This window comes from Triturus cristatus, chromosome 7 (assembly GCF_964204655.1).
Source record: "Triturus cristatus chromosome 7, aTriCri1.1, whole genome shotgun sequence".
Taxonomy (NCBI): domain Eukaryota; kingdom Metazoa; phylum Chordata; class Amphibia; order Caudata; family Salamandridae; genus Triturus; species Triturus cristatus.
In genome coordinates, this window is record NC_140590.1 from 423,770,566 (window position 1) to 423,784,860 (window position 14,295).

The window sequence follows — 14,295 nt, forward strand, 5'->3', positions numbered from 1 at the left end:
TTCGGCTGTTGTGACGGTCGCTGCTTCACTGCAATGGTCTGCAGATTTGTCACACGTGGAATGGCACTGAAAACTAAACAAGCATTTCCAATGCAATCGGCCTCGTCTTTGGGACCTTACATGTATTTAGCTATGCAGCACATCAGCCTGAGACATGGATCACCGACTGCAGAATTTACCTACACATTTATGGGTAAGGAGTGGTGAACTTATACGTTACTCCACACTCCTCCCACAGAGACTTCATATACCTAGAGATGAAGTTGGTACCCCGGTCAGAGACCACCTCTCGAGGGAACCCTACACGGGAAAAGATCCCCATCAATGCACGGCCCACCACGGGTGCTGTGATTGTCCTGAGAGGGACTGCTTCTGGGTACCGAGTGGCGTGATCCACCAAGACCAGGATAAACCTGTTGCCTAAGGCGGTCTTGGGATCCAGGGGCCCTACGATATCAATGCCCACCCGCTCGAAAGGGGTGCTCACTACAGGAAACGGCTGGAGGGGCGCCACGCACTTCCCTCCGCTCTTGCCACTGGCTTGACAGGTTTGGCATGACTTACAAAAGGTACCGACGTGCTTCTTCATCTGGGGCCAGTAGAAGTGGGTGACAAGCCTGTGATAGGTCTTGTCTTGCCCCAGATGTCCTGCGAGAGGCACGTCGTGAGCCAGACCCAGTAAGAAGTTCCTGAAGCGCTCGGGTACCACCAGCACACGGGCTGCACCGGGCTCAGCGAACTTAGGCTCACTATACAGTAAGTCATCTTCCCAGTAAATCAAATGTTCCTTGGACCCTAGGCCTGCTGCCTGGTCTGCAGCCTGCTGCCGCACACCAATGAGAGAAGGGCACTCCTTCTGAGCCTGGCAGAATTCCTCCCTGGAGGGGCCACCCTCTTGCTGCCAATGGGTCAGCTCAGGCAACTCCCCCAGTTCGGCCACCTGCTCCCCTGTAGGTTCCAGGGCATCCCCCTCAGGTTCCGCTTCCTCCTGGACCGTGGGAACAGTGGGGGCCGGTTTCCCGTGCCCTCTGCCCCTTCCCCTCCTGGCGGGTTCCTGGGCCATCGTTCCAGGCTCCAGTTCTACCAATCCACCCTTACTGGCTGTCATGGCACGTGTGGATACACAGATCCACGCTGGCAGTCCTAACATCTCCAAGTGAGTTCTGTGTTCTACGTCCTTCCATGGAGAACTCTCCAGGTCGTTACCCAACAGACAATCTACCGGCAAGGCATCACTGACACAGACTTCCAAGTTACCAGAGACTCCCCCCCATGTAAAGGGAACACGCGCCATCTTGCAGAGGCGAACTGAAGTGTCAGCTGCCACTACTGGGCGGAGCACATTGGGAATTACTTGCTCTTCAGACACCCACTGACACCTGACAGATGTCACACTAGCCCCGGTGTCTCTCAGAGCCTCTATCTCCCTCCCATTGATGGTCACCTTTTGCCCGTATTTCTTAGTGTTAGCGGGTATCAAGGTATCCTGGACCATCTCTTGGTCTCCTAAAGAGACAAGGGTCATCATAGCTAATCCCGCTTCCCCACTGGAAATCAAATCCCCTCCCAAAGCTACACTAGCTAACCCTGGGACTGGAGCAGCAGCTGGTGCTGGGGGTTTATGGGGACATTTAGGGGCGATGTGCCCCACTTCCCTACAAGCATAGCAAGTAGGCGGTGGTCTGTTGCCCTTAGGGGGCCAAGACCTCTTCGGCTTGGGGGCTTGGGACTCCTTCTCCTGGGAACTGTTTTGGGGCCCTTTAGAGAACTCCTTACTGTTACCCTTGTCCTCCCCACCTTTCTGCTGGGGACCCTGTCCACCCTTGGCTGGCATACTTACCACCCCTTTGTTGACCCTGGTGCTAGTCCAGCGGTCTGCCTCTTTAGCAAGCTCGCTGGGATCAGTTAACTTGCTGTCTAAAAGATGCTGGCGCAGCTCTGGAACACATAGACTACTCAAGTGCTCCCAGCTAATCAAGTGACACAACCCCACATAATCAGTAACTTTGCTGCCCTTTATCCAACCTTCCAGTGCACGCGTGTACATACTCACACACTCCACCCACGTACTCGAATCAAGTTTCTTGAAGTTCCTAAACTTCTGTCGGTACTGTTCTGGTGTAAGCCCATACCTGAGGCATAAGGCCTCCTTCATCGTGGGGTAGGTTAAGGTCCCTGCTGCTTCTAAGGGTGCTAAGACATCCCTCCCAGAGGCCTCAAAATGCTTCCACAAACCCGCTCCCCAACTTTTCTCAGGCACTTCATTCATCTTCAAGGCAAGCTCATAGGATCTAAACCATGCATAGATATCCTCACCCCTCTGATAATTCTGCACCAAATCTTTCGGTATGTATACTTTACCCGCCTGTACTGGTTGTGCGCTGCCACCATTCGGACTGGACGCCACCTGTTTGGCTTTAATGTCCAGCTCCCTCATGCTCAACTCATGAGCCAACTGGAGTTTCTTCTCTTCTAACGCAAGAGCATTCCTCCTCTCCTCCGCCTCTTTCTCTCTGTCAAGGCGCAGTTTCCTCTCTTCCGCTTGAGCTTTGAGCTTAAAAAGTTCAATCTCATGGGCTCTAACCCTTTGGTTTTCCTCCAGCTCCTCTGGAGAGAGGCTCCTACTGGAATGGGCGCTGCCAGCCCTAGACGCTGGCCTATTCACTGGCAGATCATCGGATCCAAATCCGTGCTCCGGTGTGCCATCCCCTTCCGTAGTTTCCTCGGTTGCGCCATTCTTGGCCTCCCACCAGGCCCTTAGAGCTTTCTGTAGCTCCGTCCTGTTGGCGCTGCCCTTCGCTGGGCATCCAAGCTGCTTGCAGAATTGCTTTAGGTGCTCCTTCTTGTACGTGAGCAACTTTTCTACTTCAAATTGCAATTCCGACTCCTCACCTACTCCATTCAGAGACATGATGCTTCGTCGATCCTCCAAGAATAGTCTTCGCAAAAACTTCGTGCGATGCAACTGCTTACTAGATTAGTGATGTACAAAGAGTCACTGCAGGTCAAGTGCAAATACTGGTTCTAATCCGCACCGCTGACCACCAATGTTAGATCTGGGGGTCTCTAGTTGGCAGAGGTATTCACCTTAGACCAAATAGGGACCCTTGCTTCTAGTCAGGGTACAGGGACACACACGGTAGATAACCCCTGTTCACCCTCTAGGTAGCTTGGCTCGAGCAGGCAGGCTTATCCCCAAGGCAATGTGTAAGGTATTTGCACGTAGACACCACAATGACCCCTCCTCCGCACACCACAAACTTAGACCACACAGGTGAGTTATATCAAAAATAATATATCTTTATCTAGTTTCCGCAGTTGAAATCAAGCATCACAGGTTTACACAATAGTCGCTTTCTTAGTTGGTCGGGACCGTCAGACGATAGTCTCTAGTCTCTTGAGTGATTCGATACTCACTGAGAATGAATCAGTTTGTAGGCTCTCGATGTTTTAGGCAGCTACGTTGCTCCGGCGGTGTCACTGCGCTTGTTATACAAGCGCTCCTCGGGCTGTTCGGTGCAAGGATTCCACAACTCCCTCGACGAGCCCCCAGTGACGATGTCGACGTCACCGGAGTCAGCCACTCACAGCGCGGCTTCGTAGAGCAGGGAAATACGACTCTCGATCTGCTTCAGGCCTCCGGGTCGCGGCAAGGCACGTGCCGATGAGCACGTCGATCTTCTTGATGCGGCAACCGGTGTCGGGCCCGGCTCGGTGTGGTACTCTCTAGCAAGACAGAGAGCAGCCAGCCCACCTCACAGGCAGATGTTGAGAAGCTTGGTAGAACAGTCCACGGTCCCTGCGGCACACAGCAGCGCAGGTGGGACACAGCAGAGTCTTGAGTTCTTGGCAACCTTTCTATCCCTGGGTTGCGAAACAGGAGGCCAGCTCTTCTCAGGCCCTTGGAGATTCAGTTGAAGACACAGCACACAGCAAAGTCTTGTTTGGTCAAGTGGATAGGGTCAGCACACAGCAGGACCCCTTCTTCTCCTTAGCTTCAGTTGTACACCAGAACAGGTCAGCCTTTAGAGCACACAGCACGGCAATCTTCCTTTAGTTCTTCAGCGGTCCGTCTTTCAGCAGAGGTTCCTCTCGATGGTCGAATCTAAAAATCTGTTGTCAGGGGTCTTGTACTTATACCCCTAGAAGTCTTTGAAGTCTTTGTGCAAGTGGGTCCTGAGCCCGGTCTGATCCAGTTCTGGGTGTCGCTGGAGCACTTTGTTTTCCTGGCTCCTACATTCTTTTCAGAGCGAGGGGCAAGGTCGTCAGCCGCCCAGCAGGAGGTGGAGCCAGCAGAGTGGCAGGCAGGCACAGCCCTATTCAATCCCAGGTGCTATCTCCTCCCCCCACTCTCCTTGCGATTGTCGCCATTCAGCAGAGGGCTGACTCAGCCAACCTCCCGGGGGATCCCCAGCCCCTGTCACTCTCAAACCAGATAGTCAATCCACAAGCGCGCCCAGGCACACAGAAGGGTCAGACAAGAGAACAGCTACTCTCTAAAAAGTACTGTTCTCCAACTCAGGATTTAAAAACAATCTCTCCTAAAAGATGTGTTATTAAATGCTGAGCTCAGGGATATCAAACACTCATGTCTTATCTTGTTCGTATGAGAAGATAGGCGGATAGCCATTGGCACCCGCCTCCCTCATGTTAGCCTATGGAACAAGATAGCCTTGCAGTAGTGAACACACAAAATGGCCGGTGTTCACTACCAGAACATGTTACCTGCACTAGTACATGCTCTACCTTCTACATACACTGCACCCTGCCCAGGGGGGTACCTTGGGCCTTCCATAGGGATGACTGACGTGTATGAAAAGGGAAGGGTTAGGCCCGGCCAGTGTGGACACTGGCCAGGGGGACATGGCAGTCCGGGGACTGCAGGCAGGCCTGCGGCGGCAGGCCTGAGACACTGTTTTAGGGCTACACAGGTGGGTGGCGCAATCAGCGCTGCAGACCCACTAGTAACATCCGTCATCACCAGCCCTGGCACACACAGTGCACTTTACGAGGGACTTCATGGTGATACAGATATGCCAATCAGGTATATCCAATCGATACGATATTTTACACAGGGAGCACTTACACTCTGGCACCGATTAGCAGTGGCAGAGTGTCCAAAGCATCTAAACCAGCAAAACGAAATCCAGCACAGCATCAAAAATCCATGTAGCCGAGGCAAAAGATAGGGGAAAAACCCACGCCAAGGATGTCAGGTCTAACAGTTGGGAACTGCTGTCCATTTCAATTTGGATTTCGCAAGTTGTTCTGTGTCACTTTGTCTAAATCTGCAAATATAAGCTTGTTTACGACAATAAGAGCTATGTTGAGAAACAATGTGAGCATACCTGTTCAAGAGGGTGAGGAGTCTCCTCCAGAGAGCACACTTGCATATTATATGACTGCTAAGTTTGGTTTAAACACAATGGAATAAGATCACAATGAATGAAGGATGCTTGCATTGTCCCCCATGGCACATTTGATTTGAGAAATATTAAGAACATAAGGGCGAGTGTAGTACGAAATGAAGCAGCCCTCTAAGTTCTACTCAATATGAACTGTTGAATGCATGGGAGCATGCGGTGCATGTGAATAAAAAGATGAAGACAAAGAGTAACCGAACAATAAGCTCTGTGGTTGAATGAAAGTGGAATGTGGAACAGCAGTGGTGGAGAAAAATATGATTGAGGGAATAGGGATATATCCTATGATAGCAATGGAATGAACAGAAGGAAAAAAATCACAAGAAATCACGAGAGGAAGGCAGAGAGGAAAAGAAAGAGGAGGAGAGCGACAAAGAAACAGATGATGGATTTTTGGATAATTTGCTAAATTCTGGACCACTTCCAGACAATGCTGTACATCAGCCTGCACGGAATCTGCAGCCCAGATTAGAATCTGTGGGAGGAGGAACAAATGTGAGCCTGGGTGCACCTGTTGATCAGGGTTCCCCCGAGGGAGGTTTAATCTTGGCCTTCCAAATCCATCAATAAGATCCACTAGTAGTATAGTTACCATTACAACCCCTGGTGTTTCTGCTGTCACCACTATCCTTTGTGCATCTGATACTGGTACATAACTAGATTTAGGAACACAACTAGATTCAGGAGACATCTCGTCTATAAATGTGTAAGTTGTTACAACTGATGTAGATTTTTCAGATTACATAAAACAAAATAATTTACAGGAGAGGGACAGTTGGCAGGGAATGGCAGGTGACAGGGCATAGTACATCACTGTCTTCTCTGTAGGTAAAGGTGGGGCTTTCTCCAGGCAGGCTGCTTCTGGCTCACATTATATGCTACAGAACCTTCAGGCTCTGATGAGTGTTATACTCTGTCTAGTGTGGCACAATTACATTTCACATCATAGGTTTTCATTAAGACTTACTTGGAGACCCTACAATAGCTACTCAATTTACCTCTATTGTGATAGTACCTAATGATCCCACCTCACATTCTTGTCATTGGGTTAAACATTTGTATCCCTTATCTAAACCTCATTAGTCTTCAAGATACTTGCAGGAACAACATAGCTTACTCATACCTCACGCAATATATATAGGAAGCTTATTTCTGTATGCCGCTGTCACTGCACCTGCCTACACCTTCAGCATTTATTCTCCTGCACTGTTTTAGCAGGTAGATTAGATCCTGATGAAAGCCTGTGTATGGCTGAGTTCACCAGAAGGGCTGAAACATAGGGACCAATCAGGAGTAAGAGTAACATCATCTAACGACCAGCACGTGTTCACTACAGCGAACAGAAACACATTTGTGTGAATGCTGTGAAACACTCTGCTGCAGGAGTGTGGGGGTAGGTGAGACATCACATACACACAGTTAATTCTTGTAGGCTTCGCTGAACATATGTGTCTTATGCACACTGTAAATACTTTCCATCCAGGTTATTCTCCCATTCCAATTCCTGATATGAGGAGAAATTCATTTAAATTGTAGAACGGATGAACTGTGAAATATTGATTGAGGCTGATGGGTGGTTTGGACTCTGATCAATGGTTTCAATGTTTGACAAAAGTATTCAATTAAATGCTTGTGGCATTAAAAACGTACAATATTCATATCTGTGTACATGGGTGCCCAACTGGGCTCAGAATCCCTTCTGGGCCCCCTTCTTCCATTCTTGTCTGGGGATTCCCCTTCACTACACTAGAGTCTGCTGCTACCCTCTGAAGCCACACCTGTTGCCTCCCCCACTCCTAGCCTCCCTCTAGTGATTCCCTTGCTACAGTCCTGCTATCAAACATACCTTGATTTACTGGGGTCCCATGGCAGCCCTTTGAAATAGCACCTGGTTTGAGTCTGCCAATAATCACAACTTGTAGGTCTCCCTGTATCAGCATCCTCTATCTGTTTCCTTCTTCAAGTACTGCCCATTGGTGCACCTTCATTCTGTTGAAGTCTGCAGTTCACTATTCTCCTAAATCTACAGACCCTTCTCCACAGAAGCCGGTGGAAAACTAATTTGTGTTTCCTCACTCAGCTCAAATACCTTCAACATCTACATAATTCTGCTGGCTGACATCATCTGCGCACACAACATCGACATTCTCAACTATGTTGATGACACACAACTCATACTGTCCCTCTTAGACAAACTACACAACCGCTGGAACAACTTCAGCTCATGCATGATTGAAGTTGCCACCTGGATGAAGTCCAAGTGCCTCAAAGGTAACACAGACAAGACCGAAGTGGTAACCTTTAGAAAGGATGCCTCGTCATGTTGTTCCTCCTGGTGGCATTTATATACCCAACCCCAACTCCCAGCACACAAGCAAGAAACCTCAGGATCATTATCAACAGCCAGCTGGATATTTTTAGTTGAAATAATGGTAAACTTTATCCATTTCCTTTCGGGGAAACGTCTTCCGAGTCCGGGCTCCCTCCCCGATCCTCTCATGGAGCTATGCTCCAGCACCAGCCTCCATCTTGGGGCCACCCCGGCCTGCCTGCTCCTCGACCGTAGCAGCTTATTGGCAACTCCACATGGACTTCCCAGGGGGGAGACAGGAGCTCCGCAGTCTCACAGGGGTGGGCCCCCCGTGCGCCCCCGGGCCCGGTTGGCATCACTGTTTTATACCGAGAATAGGCGAGACTAGAGCGGAGCTCAGGGCTCACGCATCCGCCATCCTCGGCTCCTAAGTCACGCCCCCCATTTTGGAGTTTAACTTAGAATGCTTTTTAATGATCATGCTGATGATAGATAGTTGATTGATGGGACAGTAGTTAGTGAGGTCATCAGGGTCTAGGGTAAGGTTCTTCAGGAGTGTGATGATCTACCCTGTCTTGAGAGCTTCTGGTATTATCTGTTGAGTGATGGAGGTATTGGAAATGGAGGGTAGCGGTGAGAAAGCATCTCCAGAGAGATCTTTATTGAAAGATGAAAGATGATATCTTCATAAGAAGTGTCTTTGAGGGCGTTGTCAGGGGTGTATCTTAGTCAATAATATTAGGGGGGAAGTCTGGGATTTCCCAACAAGCAACATGGTGTACCCATCTAAAAAAAACAGAAGGCAGTTTGTGCCAGCAGACATAGGGGTAATTGTCTGGGATATAGTCGGTAGTCCTGAGGTATTGGGTAAAAGACATTCTAGGCAGCTGTAATATATATTTAGAGACATAACACACGACGCAAGTTAACAAAACAACTACCTGAATTGAAGTCATGTCCTACATATCATTGAATATGCTTTTGAGTGTAAAGTGTACTGTTGTTGTAGGCAATATGTAAGTTTAGCTTGATCTGGTTATGTCTCTGAGGTGGGAAACGCTTAGCCTGCTGGATGGCTTGGAGCAGTTTTGTGTGCATGATGGTGCCAGGAATTATGTTGAAAGTTTACTTGTGGTGCAGTGCAGCTGTTCTGCCTATGAAGATCTACAGAATGTATGGTTGGCATGTTTGAGAGAAGCACAAGGAGAGAATGTGCAGTCTCCATGATATCAAATGCACCGACCCCTCATCCGTCATTAGGTTACATCAAGACATTGATTAAATAAATGACCTGAAACTGGTAACCTACTTTTGATTGTCCAGAGCAATGCGGATAATGCTCTAGGGAGGCTATGCGCTAAAAACAATGTGCATGTATGGATTGTGTGAGATATGGGATTAATCGTGCCAGAGAGGAGCTGTGAGGAAGTGTCACACCAAAAAGTATCACAACTCTCTCGCATGACAAAAGCGCACTCAAACTCAGACATTGTAAAGAAGACTCAACGTCCATTTTCCAACTGAGACTGCTAATCCGTCGTCTACCATCTTCAACACCCAATGCACAAGGAAAAGCGGCCCAGAAATTGCCATCAAATGATGGTGAATGCAGGAATCCAGCAGCTTGTGTCTGTGTAACAGCTTATATAGTCTCATTCTCGTTGATTATTCAGAGACTGTACTTCTGACTTTTTCCCAAGCGCACATACATGTAGCAACCACACTGACACTTTTCTGGACGAATGACATTTTTAAAGATATCCTACTATCTTCAGACAGCTGCAAACGAACCTTCTAAAAAGACATCACCAGCTACCTACATAATGATATACGCCTTGCATGGTTCATGCTGCAGTTTGTAGTCAGTGCACGACTCACTGAGCTATTTTACAAAGATTGTCCTTTGAAACCCACTGGCAAAACAATGCCTCTGTAATAAAATCATTAACACGCTGTGCTATTTTACTTAGAGTACACATTTGTGGCCTAGTGTTAGTGCTCTGGGGAAGGCACATTAACCCCCTAATCTACGTTATGAGGATTCTAATATCTGATTAGAATAAACACAAAAGGGTCTCCAGCAAGTGCATTAACCTGGGGTGACCTGGCATCCTGGATTATTAGCCATCTACTCGGCAGATTTCAGTAAATATAACGTTGTGTTTTTCAGAGTGGGCCAACGGAGGGCAGAGGAAACCAAGTTCAATTTCCTATCAATAGTTTTTTGTCTGTATTTTCTATGTTGATGAGATATGTAAATTAAGTCAATTTGTGTCTGTCGCCCACTTCAAAAGTGTAACCCCACCTCTGTATTTATGGAATGTTCCGGTGAGCGGCTTTTAAAGTCTGGTCCTCCTCCATTAATCACCCAAGTCATCCAGCAACAGTAACTCACGTTATGTTCACTGCTCCTCAAAAACACTATGGCATAAAGGTCTTTGCACTTTAGGACTTGCAGTTTTGTTTATTCCATTATAAAATCAGGGGTGCACGTCCCAGAATGCACATGAAAACGTATACAGCAGCAATGAGTAACCCACGAGCCTGAGAAGTTGTGACATCGCTTTGATGAAACACTTTTGTAGAAAGAAACCATTTATATGACTATTTCTAGCATAATAGGTGCCTTTATCTAAAAGGAATTACAATCAGGTATACTGTGCTGAGATGATCACTGGCTTGGCACCACCCTACAGGCCTGTGGCACACTGTCAGGGCTAGATGGGCGACCTGCTGCGAAAGAGCCTGTCAGAAACCTGTGCAGTGCTCTAGGGAGTCAGAATCACATTTAGAATATCTGACTGAAGCTAAAAGCTTGCCGCGTCCACATCAGTTTTTTCATACAGGGTGGAGGCTGCTGAGGTGTGCCCAGAGCCCTAAGTTCCACTAGGAATACTGCGCATTGCCAACCAGGCAAGCAACATAGGTGAGTACATTGAATCACCCGGTCCCTGCCTACATCCTCCATGTCACACATACACGTGGGAACCTCCAACACCCAGTCCCAGCAGTGATGAACTGATGGTGATGACCAACCCCACACAGCCATTGTGTTTGCAAGAAGCTGTTACACGACTCAAAGAAATTATTACCACCCCAAACACCCCCTTGAAGCTACGTCCCTGGGAGGTGCTACTTTCAAGACAATACTTTTTAGAAATACTTGCTCACTAATACCTGCAGACCTAAACTGATCTGGAGCTATTTGTGAGCAAACTCTAAAATAAAACAGCATTCAAGTTGAATGGAGATCATGCCTCTTTACGATTTACACAGTAGGGAAAATTGCTGACTTGTAGAAGTTGTGCCAATGAAAGGAAACAAGCTTCCTTGCACGAGTTGTCAGTGTACAGCTCCAGGCGGTGAAAGATGAGTTTCTCAATGGTCCCGATGTATTAGAGACTGCTTAGACGGCGGAGAACTCACCTTGCATAGACCACCCATAAAGACGGATAGAGGTAGCCCTTCAGGGGCTGGGTGCATTGCACAGAGACTCCTTGCATAGCTAAGCAATGAGGGGCCGGCAATACTAAGCACGTCCATGCAACCCTTCAGCAGCTGCTGAGGCCGGGGGATGCAGCTGGGAGAAGCGGTCCGCTCTGTGTGATTGGCTGATGTCAGATACGGAGTTACAGTATCCAAAGTATGTGTTACATGGACGGAAAGAGAAGGCATTATATATTTTCTTTAAATATACTTTATTGCATACTTCTGGCCGCAGAATGTTAATTAAAACAAATTAAAACAAGCAAAACCACCCAGCTACAATAACAGTCGCATCACTCTCAACCAATAATTGTGTCTGCAAACCCCAGCTACAGAATTGAAAGCATGTCCAGGCACGAAAGATAACCCCTTTCCCCTGGCAGGATGCATCACAGGTATATTCACTCTGTTGAGATTTCGAGAATGCAATGTCCGCCCCTTTTAAATCATAGTTAGGGCCCCATAGGCTGCGCTGGTGCGAGTTTGATCCCTCCCATCCTGACCAAAGGTTTCGGAGGGACCATATACGCACAGAGAACCAGCGCTGAAAGAGCGCAACCACTCTGCCTCCACCTCACAGCCTATGCGGCCGTGCCTTTGATTTTAAAAAGGGAGGACTTCGCATTCTCCAAGCCTCCATAGAATGAATATACTTGTGACGTACCCTGCCAGGGTAAAGTGTCCCACCTGGCTAAGAGCAGGAATCCAAACAATTTCACAGTCCTCAAAAAAGCCATCGATCTTCATGGGCGCACATAGGCTCAAACATGCTGACCACAGGTTTATGTCGATGAGAGTGATACATGGCTCTACCCTACACACATCTCCCCCTTTTCTAACCTTACCCCCACCCAATATTAATAAATTCATCCACCTTAGAGGCAGGAGGTAAATGTAACACCAAAGTATTTTTTGTCACAGATCCCACATTTTGAGTCATCCCCTCCTGGTGGAGAGTAAACCTGATGACGATGCTATCCATTGCTAGCAGGCCAGTGGGGATGACACGCCACTGCCTGAAAGGAGCTGTTGAGGGTCCCAGCATTTTTTCAGCGACACTCTTTCCTGTGACACTGTATTTTCCCACTCCTCTTCATGTCAGGTGTTATTCCATTGGGCAGGTGAGTGGGAGCCCCTTATACTCTGTCTCTTTCTTCCCCCTTTGATAATTCTGGTCAATGAAGGATTGCCAATCTTTGACAACTATTGATTGTACATCACAGCCTAATGCTGCAGTTAATTGACCAAAGCCAGATAAAACGAATGGTGCGACATGGGAACAGTAAGGCTCATACAGACTAACTGGGATGTTTATTGTGGGAGTGGAAATCTGGACAAAGCAAAGCAAGTACAACTGCAGCAATGAACATCTTTGATCGCTGAAAACGAGTATGCAGTTTAGCGACCAGTTTTGGGATCTCTCGACCCCTATATAACTCTAAGGTTTTTTGACCAATTGCAGAAACTTTTCTTTTATTTTGTCGGCGCAAATCCTAATGTTTGCACGTGCATATCCGATGAGGGTATCGATTTCCTCCTTCGAATACTGGTTTCGTGCAACTATGTACCGGGCTGTGAGCTCCTTAACAGCGCCTGTGAGCGGGAAAAAAATATAACTTGTTAGTATTAACATAACTTTGAATTCACTATCGAAACATCGCATTTTTATCAACACGTGTAAAAAATCATTGATAACTGCAGTTTTGTGAAAAGACTAGGTGGAAATCAAATCCTTGCAATGAAACACGATTCCCATTTCTATGTATATACAGATATACAGGACTGTGATGAGTAAACTTTATTGAAAAGTAATGTTAGAGAAATCCAGGTTTGAGGCTGACAGTCAGGCGCGGCTATTCACAAAGGTATCTTTCCGTTGTGAGTAATTTACATGTGTTTACTCTTATACTTTTGAGTAACTTTATTACTTTTGGTTATTCATAAAATCCAAATTAAATTTTACTCAAAAGTGTAGACGTGCATGTCTCCACTCCCTGAAAAAGGCTGTCGAGCAAAATTTAGGAGTATAAGTTACTATTGTCAAAAAGAAACAATAGTAAGTCCAGCACCGCACACTTACTGTGGAGTCTCCCTATGGTAAATTATAGGCAAAAGCAAAAATGTTTATTTAATTAAGAAAATAGTACAAAAGTTTTGCTTAAATTTATCTTCCAGGTATGAAGCAATTTCAATCAAAAAGCTAGACCCTGAGCTTTGCCTCTCTAGAGTGAGACCTGACGCTCTGAGATCCTGAGAGCCTTAGTCCAGAATGATTTATTGAGAAATCTCTGAAAAATTCGGACTTGGAAAAAGTTTGGATTTTCAGATTTCAAACGGAACATTCTACAAATACTGGGACCAGCAACTCAAGTAAATCTGCCCAAGAGCAACATTGCTGGGCAATAAAGTTAGGTAAACCCAAGGCTGAGCTTTTTGCCACCCAAAACTTCAGTTCAGTGGACCTTCACGGCAAGCCTATCTGCCATCATTAATATCTTAGCGGGTGGCCCTCCGTTTTGCCTTTGAGATGGAGTAAATACCTCCATTCCCATGATGGATGGACCGCTCAATAAATGTATAAATGACCGCCAAGTAGGTGGTCATTTATAAAGCATTGCCAGGAACCGCTGTCACAGCAGTTCCTGTTCGCTGTCATGGCAGTCCACTGTTTGGTGTAGGGCTGCATCAGCAAGACCCAAGCCTGCATCAAACAGTATTCTTTTTTTGTTCATAAAGAAATTCTCGAAACAGGATTTTCTGTTGAAAATAAAATAAGTAATGATCCCTCTGCCATGGGAATCATTTCCCAAGGGGGTGTAATTATTTGCTTATAACTGTCCCTCACCGCCAAAGTCTGCATGGTGAAGAGGAGTCCACCAACGGAAGCTTAGGTGGCATCATGGAACCTGGGCCTTGATGAATGTGTGACCACAGGAGTGGTTCCTAGCAGGGTGACTAGTTGGTTTGAACCCTAAAATAAAAGGTTAGAAATAAACTACTTTACGGGTAGAAGTAATACTTACTCTTACCTGCATGCATGTACACGGATGCAGAATGCACTGTAGGGGTACCTGT

The 14,295-nt window shown here is 47.0% G+C and overlaps 1 protein-coding gene across 1 annotated transcript in view; it reads right to left on the bottom strand.

The window, feature by feature from the left end:
• Positions 1-11,423: 11,423 nt before the first annotated feature.
• Positions 11,424-14,295, bottom strand: part of LOC146809856 (cytosolic phospholipase A2 gamma-like) — a 1,073,925-nt gene continuing 1,071,053 nt past the window's right edge. The window contains exon 15 of the mRNA XM_085616718.1: positions 11,424-12,813. Within this exon, the coding sequence (XP_085472844.1) occupies positions 12,659-12,813 (155 nt within the window). The 3' untranslated portion in view covers positions 11,424-12,658. The remainder of the gene's footprint in view (positions 12,814-14,295) is intronic.